The 14,397-nt window shown below is 49.9% G+C and overlaps 1 protein-coding gene across 10 annotated transcripts in view; it reads left to right on the top strand.

The window, feature by feature from the left end:
• Nucleotides 1–10,385: 10,385 nt before the first annotated feature.
• Nucleotides 10,386–14,397, top strand: part of PIR (pirin) — a 130,193-nt gene continuing 126,181 nt past the window's right edge. For 2 of the 10 annotated variants that reach the window (XM_029603213.1, XM_029603210.1), the window contains exons 1-2: nucleotides 10,863–10,977; nucleotides 11,506–11,641. In XM_029603213.1, the coding sequence (XP_029459073.1) occupies nucleotides 10,904–10,977; nucleotides 11,506–11,641 (210 nt within the window). In that variant the 5' untranslated portion in view covers nucleotides 10,863–10,903. The other 8 variants (XM_029603220.1, XM_029603219.1, XM_029603216.1 and 5 more) reach the window with 8 other exon arrangements.

Raw genomic sequence — 14,397 nt, 5'->3', positions numbered from 1 at the left:
CATAGAAAAGTGTGATGGTGCAGAGCAGCACTGGTCAAGAGGTGAAATGACCGAGAACATATCCTGAACTGGAAGTGCCATGCAGCAGGAATAGTGACCTCCCCAATAAAGAAAAGGGGGCAAGCACTTTGAAATGAAGAAACGACCCCATCCACGCTACTACTTGACTGTGCATGAGCTGTTTACATGTTATAACTGTGGAACTTTGGACCGAGGCAAGATTGGCTCTGCCTGCAGGTTCCCACCATCAGCAGGCAGACCCAGGCAAGGCAGAGACTCATCTGTACCTTCGCCTATACCAGCCCTGGTTCCCCTCAGGTTGAGCCTTTGGTTGCCGGGGCTGGCAGGACTTAGGTGGGGTCTCTGCTGATGGCAGGAGAGGTCCGCAGTAAGCTGGGTCATAGACAGGATGCAGTCAAACATTTCTGGGTCCAGGCACTGCTCAGAGGAAGGCTGCAGTCAATTGTATCTGAGGTCCACGCAATGGTCAGAGGCAGGCAGTGATCAATCGTATCTGAGGTCCAAGCAATGGTCAAAGCCAGGTATCCATCTGAGGGGAGAAACAATGGACAGCTAGGCAGGACAGGGAGGCAAAGACAAGAACAGGTGGATAACGAAACTGGAGACGAGCTGGATGAAGACTGAAGATAAGCTGGAAAAAGACAGGAACGCTGGGAAGCAACATGGACTACAGAAGTATTGCTGAGGTGAGTTGTGTTTGGAGCATTGCCTCTTATAGGCCCTGGTTGCTGATGTCATCAACAGGGGCTACGGGGGATTTCCGGCCACAGTCCCTTTAAATAGCGATGAGAGGTGCGCGCATCTAGGAAGAGCACAGCGCTCAGAGGCTGGCGGCATCCAGCTGCATGTGCTGATGACGTCTTTGGGGAAGGCATGGCTGGTTGGGCCAGTGGCTGCCCGGATGGGAAGGTAAGTGTGGCAGTCCGTGGAAGCAGCCCATGGACTGCCAAACGTAACATTACATAGGCATGTCTGGGCTGTTAAAAGCAGCCAAGGAGAGGGCTCAAAGAGGGTTGGTGAAGGAAAGACAATCAACACCTGACAACGCCCGAGACATCACCCTAGCCTCTCCCAGCAATAAAGGGAGAGCTCATGTGTCCAAGACGAGACTTCTGCACATAAGAGATTCCTGCCTGTTCCTGGTTGCTTTGGTCGAAGGACAGCCAGCACAGGAACCAACAATGCAAGTTCTCTTCACCTAAGTCTGTCTCCTAGACCTCCAGCCACAGACTGCTCCAGAGTGAAACAGGAGGTAATCTCCTAAAGTTGGGGGGGCTAGTTAGATAAATTTATTAAAATATCCAAAGGAGGTTAAAGCCTCTGATACATTTGAATCCACTAGTGATGCAGAGCCTTAGCCAGTAAAACCCTATGCTAAGCAGTGAGGACTTTAGAGATATGTATTGTTTATGTTCTTCTAACTGCTAAACCTGAAAAGTCTGACAAATAAAAATGATCCCGTTGATAAATTCTGTAGTCTTTTCTGAATTATTTGGATTCCAAAAAGTGAATGTATTTCTTGTTACTCAGTCCTGGGAATAGCAATAGCTTTCTGCAGTCTACCTAGCTAATAATCAGGCCGATTCAGTAAAAACGCGGGAGAGCAGACGAAAGCCCGCTCTCCCGGCGCACGCACCAGCCACTTGCCGGTGCGCGCGATTCAGTATGTAAATTAGGTTGTGCAGTAGAAATGGGCAAAAGGAGGCGCTAGGGAGACTAGCGCATCCCTAGCACCTCCTTTTGACCCGGAGCGGTGGCTGTCAGCAGGTTTGACAGCTGACGCTCAATTTTGCCGGCGTCGGTTCTCAAGCCCACTGACAGCCACAGGCTCGGAAACCGGACGCCGGCAAAATTGAGCATCCGGTTTTTGGCAGTTTTTACTGCTTTTCTGTGCACTTTCCCGGTGCCGGCAGAAACTAGCTCCTACCTTTGGGTAGGTGCTAATTTCTTAAAGTAAAATGTGCGGCTTGGCTGCACATTTTACTTACTGTATCGCGCGGGCATACCTAATAGGGCCATCAACATGCATTTGCATTTGCATGTTGAGGGCGCTATTAGGTGCCGCGGGTTGGACGCGTGTTTTCCGCCCCTTACTGAATAAGGGGTAAGGGAAAACGCGCGTCCAAGGGCAGGTTAACAGTGCGCTCCAACGGAGCGCACTGTACTGTATCGGCCTGAATGTGTTATGAACTTTTCCTGCAGGAACTTGTCTTAACATCTTGTAATCCCCTTTATACTGGTTGAATGATTTGGTATGAGGGCTGTTATAAAATTACCTTGTGTGCAAATTTCTTGGTACTACAAGAAGCAAACTTTTCCCAATATCAATAGGTTAAGCCCTATTTGAGGTGTGGTCTTTTGTTGCGCACGGAGGCCGCTGCGTTCAGCAGCCAGTCACACTCACCCAACGCAGCCCTGTTTCAGTCCTGGCTCCTCCTGCAATGACAGAGAGCCGCCACCAGTGCTGAGCTTCTCTGCGGCTCAGGGCTGCCAATCAGGATGCCAAAGCCCGACCTCGCTGGTGTCTTCCTAGGTGCGCAAGCGCATCTCTTTACTATTCTTAAAGGGATTGTGGCGGGAAAGATTCCTGTGGTTCCTTCTGATGACATCAGCACTTCTTCCTAGTTAAGGCTGCTCCTGCTTGCTATGCCTCGCCTCAGCAACAGGTTTTGCTACTTGTTGGTTTCTCGTTGTCTGCCGCCATCCTCTTCTGGATTGTCTCTCTGGTTTTGGTTTGGACTGTCTGGATTATGTTTTGGATTGTTGCCTGTCCTGACTCTTGGAACAATTCGAAATTCATTGGATTGCTTCTTGCCTTGACTCTTGGAATGGTTACGGATTCTGTTGGATTGCTGCCTGCCCTGACTCTTGTATTAGTTATGGATTCTGCTAGATTGCTGCCTCACCTGACTGCTGGCTTGTCCTTGACTCCATCAGCTTGCTGCCTCGTGGAGTTGCTCTTCTCTGGAAAGCCACTCCTAAGACCAGCCAGCCCCAGCACCCAAGGGCTCAATCTGAGGGGAACGAGGGCTAGTATTGGTGAAGGTACTGTTGGGTCTGTGCATCTGCTAGCTCCGCCTACCGATGATGAGAACCTACAGGGCTCCTCCCTACAGGTAGGTGACAACCTTGTCTCAGACACAGGGTCCACTTTCATAACAGTTTGCTGAGGCCATGGACCTGGTGGACCTTTCAGGGCTCCAAGCCATTCTGGGATTGGCTCAGAAGATTCAGCAGCAGCAGCACTTCCTGGAGTTACTGGCGGATAAGATGGAACGCCTCAGTGCTCGGCTGGACACAATACCACCGTCAGTCCTGCACCTCCTGAGGTTCCTGTACCTGCACCTACCTCAACTACAGTCCATCTCCCAGTACCACCCTGATACGCTGGGGATCCTAGTCAGTGTCATGGCTTCCTGAATCAGTGTTTCATGCACTTCACTTTACAACCAGCACAATTTCCTAATGACTCCATTAAAACTATTTCCATCCTTTCCCTCCTAGATGGGAAGACTTTGGCCTGGGCCTCTCCTTTGTGGGAATTAGGAAACCCTCTCCTTCAGGATCTACAGCGGATTGTTCAAACATCAAACAAGTCTTTGATGAGCCAAGCAGGTTGACCATCGCTGAATCTGAGTTGTTACATCTCCAGCAAAGGGTCTAGACCACTTATGGACTATGCCATAGAGTTTCAAACCCTGGCTACCGAATTAGACTGGTGGGAGGACAGTCTTTGAAGTATTTTCTTGCAGGAATTATCTCCCCAAATCAAGGATGAATTGGCAGCAAGGGAGCTTTCTGAATCTCTGGACACCCTCATCGACTTCACTGGGAAAATCGACCACCTTCTCCAGCAATGGTCTTAGGAACTATGGACCTCACGAAGACTGGTCACGCTGGCTCTAGCATTCTCCTGTCCCATGCTTCCTAACCCTCTGACTGAGCCCAGTCTGCAGCGATTGGATGAACCTATGCAGCTGGGTCAAAGTCACCTTACAGCTGAAGAGAAGCACAGTTGTCGCTCTTAGGGGCTCTGTTTTTATTGCATTGGGAAGGGAGATCTACTTGCCCAATGTCCTGTGAAGCAGGGAAACTCCCAAGACTAGGAGTCAATGGGGAGATGATTCTAGGTTATGCCACTCCAGAGACCCGGGCCATGTCGGATTACATCACCGAGAATCTTGCCAAGGGCTTCATCCGTCCATCAAAGTCTCCCGCTGGTGCAGGCTTCTTCTTTGTAGCTAAAAAGGACAGGTCCCTGAGGCCCTGTATAGATTACCGCGGACTCAATGCCATTACCAGAAAGAATCGCTACCCGCTTCCTTTAATTCCTGAACTGCTAGACAAACTCCAGGGAGCACGAGTATTTACCAAGTTGGACTTACGGGGTGCTTACAATCTGGTCCGAATCCGTCCCGGGGATGAATGGAAGACTGCCTTCAACACCCGGGACGGACACTACGAGTACTTGGTCATGCCATTCGGATTATGCAACGCCCCCGCTGTGTTCCAACATCTAATGAATGAGATCCTGCGAGAACTATTGCACTCCTGCGTAATCGTGTACCTGGATGACGTCCTCATTTACTCCCAAGATTTGGCCTCCCACCGGCGACAGGTCCGGCAAGTACTCCAGATCCTTTGAGACCATCATCTGTACACAAAATTTGAGAAGTGCCTCTTTGAACAAGAGTTGTTGCCCTTTTTAGGGTATATTGTCTCGGCAACAGGTTTTTGCATGGACCCCAGTAAGGTTTCGGCCATCAAGAGCTGGCCCCGGCCGGTGGGCCTAAAGGCTTTACAGCGCTTTTTGGGGTTCGCAAATTTCTACCGGCACTTTATACCACAGTATTCCCGGCTCGTAGCACCCCTAACCGCATTAACCAGGAAGGGCGCGGACACCCGAGTATGGTCTACCGAAGCCTGTAGAGCATTCGAGGACTTAAAGGAGGCCTTCCTTACGGACACCTGCCTACGTCACCCGGACCCGTCACGCCCTTTCTTCGTGGAGGTGGACGCCTCCAATATTGCCGTGGGGGCGGTCCTTTCCCAGAACTCTAGCTCCGGGCACCTACTACCTTGCTCCTATTTTTCCAAGAAGTTTACCCCAGCCGAGAGTAACTATGGGATAGGAGACAAGGAGTTGCTAGCAATCAAGTTAGCGTTTGAGGAATGGAGACAGTGGCTGGAGGGGGCTAATCACCCTGTCACGGTCTATACCGACCATAAAAATTTGGAATTCCTGATTCAAGCCCAACGACTCAACCCCAGACAAGCTCGCTGGTCGCTATTCTTCAGCCGTTTCGACTTCATCCTCAAATATCGCCCAGCCTCAAAAAACGTTCGGGCCGATGCCCTATCCCGTAATGACATCCCGGAGGAAAAGGAGGATTCTCCTCAGTACATCATCGATCCAGCCAAAATCAACTTAGCCAGCACCACGGTGTCCGCGCAAGAAAGAGTGGTTGTTCCTCGGAGGGATCGCAGAAAGGTCCTTGAGTGGGCTCATGACTCCCTCTACGGGGGTCACGCCGGCAGAGCGAGGACTCTCGACCTTCTAAATCGCTATTACTGGTGGCCCAAAGTGCGGCACGATGTACGTCTATACGTAGACTCATGCCCGGTATGTGCTAGGCAGAAGCCCCTCAGCGGCCGACCCTGGGGCCTCTTGCAGCCGCTACCTATACCCACTGAACCGTGGACCCACATCGCCACGGATTTTGTGGTGGACTTACCGCCCTCAGAAGGTAACACCGTGATCTGGGTCACTGTGGATCGTTTTTCTAAAATGGTTCATCTGGTACCTTTACCCAAACTTCCGACGGCTCCTGAATTGGCGCTCCTATTCACACAGCACATCTTCCGGGCCCACGGTCTCCCGCAAAGCATAGTATCCGACAGGGGCCCACAATTCACTGCTCGGTATTGGCGCGCCCTCTGTAAGAAGTTTGGGGTGCAACTAAACTTGTCCACCGCATTTCACCCTCAGAGTAATGGGCAAACTGAACGGATGAACTGTTCGCTAAAGACTTTCCTTCAGAGCTTCATCTCCGAGAAGAGGAACAACTGGGTGTCTCTTCTTCCATGGGCCGAGTTCGCCTATAATAACCACACCCACTCGGTTACCGGGCAGTCCCCATTCCAGACGGTTTTTGGGCGCCATCTGAGGCCACCAGTGCCTGTTCCTATCACGGTTCCTTCACCAGCGGCGCAGACAGTCGCTCATCAACTTCACCATCTTTGGAGAGCCATCCAGCAACGGCTCTCTACAGCCACTGAAAGGGCACAAAGATGTGCCAACCGTCACCGACGTCCGGCTCCTGTATTCCAACCTGGTACCAAGGTCTGGTTGAGCACTAAAAACCTCCATCTGCCAGCACAGTCTCGTAAGTTGGCATCCAGATTCTGCGACCCCTTTCAAGTGGCCGAACGAGTAGGCTTGGTATCCTAAAGACTCCGTCTTCCCTCGTCTCTTCGCATACACAATGTGTTTCACGTTTCGCTGTTGAAGCCTGTGACACTCTCTCACTTCCATCGACCGACAACGGATGCAGTTTCATCCTCCCCAACCAAGGAACCTACTTACCAGGTACGAGAAGTACTGGACGTGCGCTTCCACAGCCACCGCTGGGAGTACCTTCTGGCTTGGGAAGGGTGCGGACCCGAAGAGAACTCTTGGGAACCTGCCCGGAACATCCTGGACAAGTCTCTGCTAACCCAATTTCACCAGGACAACCCCGGGAAACCTGGTCCCCTGCGGAGGGGGCGTAAAAGGGGGGTACTGTTGCGGTCCCGGTCGCTAAGCTAGCGACCGGGTCCTTACCTGCTCTCCAGGCCCCTCTGCCGTATCGCGAGCCGCGGGATCCAAGGCCTTTCAGGCCGCATGGCAGCGGCGTCTCCACGAGGGAGACGCCGCCGAGACCCGAGGATGACTCCTCCCCCTGCAGGGGAACGCGCGCGCACGAGGCCCGACCTTTTGTAGGTCTAGCACCCAGATGTGCTGAACCGCCCTCTTTCTGACGTCAGACGCCGGCGGGGGATTTAAACCGGCACCAGCCCTTCCTGCCTTGCCTTGCAACGTGGTCACTCATTGAGTCTAGTTGCCGTTCCTGTTTGCCTGTCCCGACGCTCCTGATCCTGTCTGCCTGTTCCAGTGTTCCTGATCCTGCCTGCCTGACCCAGTGTTCCTGAACCTGCCTGCCGGTACCGGTTGCCCTGCTTCTGTCTGCCTATTCCTGAACTTTCCTGCTTGCTTGCCTGATCCAGTGTGCTGACCTCGGTCCGTCTCCACGCTTCTGACTCCTGCTGCCTGTCCTGACTTCGGTCCGTCTCCACTCTTCTGACTCCTGCTGCCTGTCCTGACTTCGGTCCGTCTCCACGCTTCTGAACTCTGCTGCCTGTCCTGACCTCGGTCCATCTCCGTGCTTCTGACTTCTGTGGCCTGTCCAGATCCTGGTCCGCTCCGGGTCTTCTTCCACCGCCAGCCGCTCTCCTAAGTCCCAGCGGTCTGGGTCCCTACGGGCTCCTCCTGGGGGGACCGCAGGCTTCCAGGGCGGAAGCCACCTAAGCCCTAGCGACCCGGGCCCCAACAGCTCCTCTGGGGGGTTCACGGGTTTCCAGGTGAAGATTCGTCTCCGGCTGTGCGCGTCTGCCTCCCGACCGTCTCTCTTCGTCGGTCGGCCCAAGGATCCACTTCAGGACTTCAACAGCAGGTGGCTTTTTTGCATAGTTTTCTGGTTAGTGCCATAGTATTGCATGTAAATAATATATGATAAACAACACAATGACCACAGATATGAAATTCTTCTTTACTTTGGATAGGACCGATGGTGATTAATACCCAAAGACACAAAGAGTACCACAGTGTCCCAATAATTATATCCTTCACCAAGAACCTTACAAATTAATGTACCTACTAGGCTTCATTGACCATCATAATAGGTTTCACCGTATAGCATAGTTTCACTTTCACACTCCAATTTATATTTAATCATTGGTCAATATTGATGTTGATGTGTTATTTTTGTTGTATTTTTTGTTTGCAAAAGCTTCTCCAATAGTGATACCAGCAATAATGTGCACTTTTTTATGGTTTAACCAAAACTCATTAGTGCTAATACTTAGCTTAGTATATAGAAGCCACTTTTTGTATGGAAGCCACTTCTTTCACATAATTCTATGAAACTGCCCGACACGGAGTTGTGTTTCGGATTACGAAACAATCCTTTTTCAAGGGCTAAATCATTTCACTTAGTCAATACTTGATTTTCAGCATAATGGCTTAGCGGCATGCATTTCCGGTATCAGCCATTAAGCTGAAAATCAAGTATTGACTACGTGAAATGATTTAGCCCTTGAAAAAGGATTGTTTCGTAATCCGAAACACGGCTCCGTGTCGGGCAGTTTCATGGAATTATGTGAAAGAAGTGGCTTCCATACAAACAGTGGCTTCTATATACTAAGCTAAGTATTAGTACTAATGAATTTTGGTTAAACCATAAAAAAGTGCACATTATTGGTTGTATCACTATTGGAGAAGCTTTTGCAAACTAAAAAATACAACAAAAATAACACATCAATATCAATATTGACCAATGATTAAATATAAGTTGGCGTGTGAAAGTGAAACTATGCTATACGATGAAACCTATTATGATGGTCAATGAAGCCTAGTAGGTACATTAATTTGTAAGGTTCTTGGTGAAGGATATAATTATTGGGACACTGTGGCACTCTTTGTGTCTTTGAATAATATATGATATACATGATATTTTTCCTTAGAAAACTGTACTTTGAATGTTCTTTTTCATGAAAAATCTGCTAATATAAATTACCCTTGCACCAGCCCTGGCTGCACTGGCTCCACAAGAGAAAGCAGGATTCCCATCTGGAGCTGGGTTAATGGCTCTCCCTCGTCTCAGCCAGGGCTTAAGCTTTTCTTTTTATAAGCCCAGGGAACAGTATGGGTCATTTCTGGTTCCCTTCCTCCCCTGAGTTGGGAGACAGAGAAGAGCATGGGAAAGCATATAAGCAGCAGATTGTGTAGCAGGCAGTCAGGAGGAATGCACTGGAGTGGTGGGAGGGTTGCGGAGATGTGGAAACAAGCTACAGGCACAGGCACAGCCAGGAGGAAATACCTGTGCAGTGTTGGGGAGGCTTCTGTCTGAGGTGACTGGACTGAGCTGTGGGAGCAGTTAACTGTGGAACCAGCAAGTTTCAGAGTGGGATTGGAAAAGGAGACTGCTGCAGAATGAGGAAGGGATGGCAGCAAGCAAGAACATTACACTATGTTGCGGTAGTGCTGGGGTGGGAGCACGCACCGTATGAGCATATAAGCAGCAAAACAACAGTAGTGTGTTAGAGAGTGTGTCTGTCACACAGAGAGCAACACATGCTTATGCCTACACTTTGTGTCAGAGGGAGAGTGCGTGTGTGGGTGTCTCTCTCTGACACACACTCGCTCTCAGTGTGTCTGTGAGAAAGTGTCGGAGAAAGAGAGTGTGTGTCAGTGTATATAATGTTTCTGCAAACTATATATCTATTTGTGTGACTGAGCATATGTGTGTGTGTCTGACACTGGCTGGCAGTGTAGTTGTCTCAGTACTTTCACTAGTTCAAGAGTTGCTTGGTTTTTCAGGCCAGGATATTTGTGTGAGTGTGTTAACTGATTTGAATGGATGGAATGGGCTCTTCTGCTTTGTTTACTCACTGTTTGTCTAGAGTATGCTCTATTTAGGAAAACATGTGAAATTTATTTTGGAGATATTTAGGCTTAATTCTGACAGGTTCCAGAGTTAACTTGGTGTGCTTTAGGGAGCTATCGACTCAGGTGCTGCAGAGAAAGTTCTCGAGGGAGTCAGATATCCCGTAGGCCAGTTTTGAAAAAATCCCTGGGGCTGATATTTTCCTGCAATTTGCCCCTGACCGGAATGCATCAGGATCAGGTTGTCAGAAATCCAGGATTCTTGCTTGAAATCTCCCTCCTGGGATTTGGGTTGCTTGACAGCTTTGTAGGATGGTTCTTTTCACTGTCTTCAATAAGACACATTTGAAATATATGGCTAATTCCCTATTCTTCTCTGAAGGCTCTATCTGCAAATACACAAAACTCTTCAAATACTATGTGAAATAGTAAAAAAAAAAAAAAAGACTAGGGATGGCAGCTCTGGTTGTTATGACTACAGGACTGTAACCACCCTCCCGTATCACGTGACGACAGTCTCTCTAGGCTAGGTCTTCCTCGCAGTCTGTGGCAGAAGCCAGGCACTTGTGCCCTTGGTTCGGGCGTTTCCTCTGGCCCCACCCTGCGTTACCCGGCAACCACTGAAGGACGCCTCCTGGTTGGCCAGAGAGTTGTTAGAGAGCCTCGCCCCTGTGCACGCGGGGATGTTTTTGTTTATGGCAGGCACCGGCATAGGTGATAGGGGTTTATGTAAGCCGCAGGCCTCGAAAGGTGTCGCGTTAAAAGAAATCTTGTACCGTCGGCGAGGATAACACCGCCCAGTTTCGGGGCGGTATCGCGGGTGGGTCTGTGGAGGTAACTAACGACGGGGCGGGAGCCGGCTTTCCTCACACCTCAGCCCAATCCCTAGGGCGGCCCCCCCCCCCGAGAATTTAGAAATGGAGGCACTGCTCAGGTGGGATGTACGTACACGGCTCGCAAGCCCAGCTCAATCGCGCTGAATCACTGTGAGGGCGGGGAGGCTTTAAATCCCCCGGGCCACGCATGCGCCTACCACTGACCAACAGGCAGCGGAGGCGTTCTCGCGTCAAAAAGTGGTGGCCGGGTGCTTTTTATCCAGCTCGCCGCAGAGGCTCTGTAGGAGTCCGGCAGGTAGCGTTAAGCAATCTTTTTGCAGGCTTTGTAATCCCAGTGAAAGCTATGTGCTTGTGTATTAGAGGGATTGAGCAGCAATTGTTTGCATGGACTGATTTGCGTGGATTAAGCAGTAACAGGTGGGCGGGGCTTCCTTTCCTTAAGATACCGGCGTGGGCCGGGTTGTGGAATCAGGGGCGTGGAGGGTAAAAAGTTCTGGGTGTGGGAAGTGCATGGAAGGTAAGTGGCAGCGAGAGGTGACCCAGTGGCGTTAGTTGCTTAAACGAGTCGTTCTTCTGGCAAAGACGAAGAGGGTCCGTGAGGGTTATGAGAGAAAGAGGAGGGCTTGAAGCCTGGCACTCCGTGCTTTAATAGGAGTTAGAAGACTCTGTTTAGCCTATAGCATTGGCGCAGAAAGACCATCTGGTCCATTCAGTCTGCCCGGCAACAAAGAATTATTTTCGAATTGTGGAAAAAGTAAGAAATATTCTCCTTGGAATATTTTCTCCAGTGTGTATTTCAAAATGTTTATGCTGCTAGTAGTCTGGGATCTCTCTCTAGTTCACTGCTTGAGTCTTTAAGTTGTGATTTTGCTTTAGGGTGTTCTACTTTTGCACAGTATGACTTTTTTTTTTTTCTTTCCTAACAGTGCAATATTTGATTTCTAGGTGGGGAGACGTGAAGAAAACAGCATTTTATTGCAAAGTCAGGATGTCTATTAGGAAAGTAACTAAACTTGTTCTCAGTAAGGAGCAGTCGGAGGGGGTTGGGGCCTGTGTTAGAAGAAGCATTGGCAGATCTGAGGTATGTATTTGGAGTCTTGTGCTTAAAGCATTCCATTTAAGTGTTTTGTTATGATTAAAGTACATTATGATAGTATCATTCATATAAATTAACCCTGACTGACATCCTGCAAATGTGCAGTAGAGAGCGGCTCTGCAGCTCTCACAGAGGGGCCATGGATGCGTGGAAGACAGATCTCTCACTGACGTGCTGAGTTAACTCCGCAAGGCACAGAGATCACACCAACAGCAGAGAAAGATGGCGTAGCTCATGTGCACCCTGCATCACAGGTGCTGCCACTTCACAAATTAATACACATTGTCGTTTGCAAACTTCCAGCCCCTCCCCTGAGAAGTGCATGTGAATGCCAAATACAGGAAAAGGCACAAGAGCTGGCGCTCCCAGAAATGGCTCCTCCGACAGTCGCTTATTTCCTGCAACCTGAGCCCCTCCCTCCCGCCGGGGGAGGGAGTAGGGACAGACGGACCGGCACGCAAATGGACAAAAGTGTAGAAGCCACAGTACACAGGGAGGGAGGTATGGAGAGAGGCGGGTCCCTGTAGATGGCGCAGCTCTCACGCACACTACAGCACAGGTGCTCCCACGATATAGTTGTGGGAGCACCTGGGAGCACATAGAAAACCGATCTGATATGGTCATCAACCATGAAGGTCGGTATAGAAAAGTGTTAAATAAATAAATAGTCGCTTATTTCCCACAGCCTGAGACTATCCCTCTGCTGCTGGGGGAGGGAGTAGGGATGGATGGACTGACAGATGGACCGGCACGCAAAGGGGCAGCAGTGAGAAACTACAGTACACGGGGAGGGAGGTACAGAGAGGCAGGTCCTTGTAGCGGCAACCCTTGCTCTCTGCATCTCATAGGTTCAGCAGGGTACAGCTGGCCCTGTAGAAGAGAAAGAGGGGAGTGGAGGAGTACTGAGGGAAGGGGTTGTGGATGAGGTGAGAGTGGAAGGAAAGGGAAGATGATGGGAGGAAAGGGGAAGAGGATATGAGTGCGTAAGTGGGAAGGGTAAGAAGTTGAGAAGAGAGTGACTCTGACCGTGCTGGTCTGACCAGTGGAATCTCGCCTGTTTGAACAGGCCTAACGGCTAGTCTGAAAATATTTGACAAATATTTTGGGAGTATAAAATGTGGGGCTTTTATTTGAGAAGTTTCTTGAATTCCTTATTTACAGTTCTTGGAGAGGGATTTGATATAAATGTGCCATATTTTGTTTCCTGCAATATTAAGTCATGTAACTAGCTCTAATACTTCCCACTAGTGCTTAATTTATAGACCTAAAGGAAGTGGAAAGGCTGGTGTGAACTCTTACACTCCTAAACACACACGTTTGAGCAAACTTTTCACTTTCCTCATCATCCCAATGATTCTTTGTCTCCAGCTTGCAACTGTGCTTGACCATCAGTGCTCAGAAAACACTGGTGTATGAAGCACCACTGGAGGCTGAACAACCCTGTTGGGAGGTTGTGCATGGAGAGTTACTAAAGGTAAAGAGGATAGAGAAATGGGATCCTCTTTACCTTCCTCCCTGCCTTGGTGATCCTGGTTATCCATCTTAAATACCCCTCTTCCCCCCCCTACCATGATTCCTCCAGTGGTCCTAGAGTCTCCTAGTTTCACCTTAATTCATAGTGTGTGTTCAGTCCCATCCCTTTACTTTCTGATTACTAATTCCCCCTTCTGGAAAAATTATCCTTTCAAGCAACTCTCCTCTCCTTCCTTAGCCAGTAAAGCAAGGCCTCCATTGTGACACCAAATTAGCTAGCCATCCTCTGCCTTGGGGGTGGAGGCATGCTGGCATGCACCACCTACTCTTTCAGCCTCCTCAGACAGGGTAGGTCTGGAATCTCTCCTTGATGGAAGAAGGGAGCAGCACCATGTGCTATCCTCGCTCACTCCTTCCACCACACATGCTCATATCCCTTTCCTTCCCTTATTCACATTCCCTGCTCCCTCAAATCATCTCACTCAAGACTGCCCTCATTCTTACTCATATCATGGTCTCTTCAGTCCCCCTTACACTCCACAGCTTTGATCTCCCCATTCTCTCCCCAGACATCTCACAGCCCCATCATTCCCCTCACTCTCTTCTTAGCCCCCCACATCCTCATTTGTCCTCCATTCTTACTCTTCAACCCCAACATCCCATGCACTCTCTTGCTTTCCCCTTCCCTCTCTGCTTTCCTCTTTCCTTCTTTCACTCCCCTCCTGTCCTCCCTCTTGCCCCTTCTCCCTCTCCTGTTGGCATCAGTGGCAGAGGCGGGGAGATCCCAAGAGGCCTAAGCGGCAACCTCATAAAAAAGATGACACCTCCACTAGCAATGAAAGCAGTGGGGCTAACAAGCATTCATCTTTTTGACTTTGGCTATTATCCCTCAAGCAGGTCTATCCAGTACCGAGCGGTAGGAAGAGCTGCGTTAGTGCCTGCGGCACCCGCAGTTGCCGCACGCACAGTGCAGCTCACCTACCGCTCAATCCTGAACACTAATTTTATTTAAATGTAAACCGCGTCCGTGAAGCCTTAGGCCCGCACAACCCATTTTACTGTATAGAGCGCCTATACAGGATCCTGGGTGCGCGGGCCTAAGGCTTCACGCCACGCTGGTATCTGTCATTTCAAATGTCATTTGAAATGACAGATACCAGAAAGTCGGGACTGCCAGTCCCCCTCCCCTCCTCCCGAAGCAGGGCACGAAAAGCAGCCTTGCTCCGGGAGGAGGAGAGACACTGACAGCGGCGAAGCAAAAAAAATCC

The sequence above is a fragment of the Rhinatrema bivittatum genome, chromosome 5 (assembly GCF_901001135.1).
Source record: "Rhinatrema bivittatum chromosome 5, aRhiBiv1.1, whole genome shotgun sequence".
Lineage (NCBI taxonomy): Eukaryota > Metazoa > Chordata > Amphibia > Gymnophiona > Rhinatrematidae > Rhinatrema > Rhinatrema bivittatum.
The sequence above is the reverse complement of the archived record's forward strand: the minus strand, read 5'-3'. Positions and strand labels throughout refer to the sequence as shown.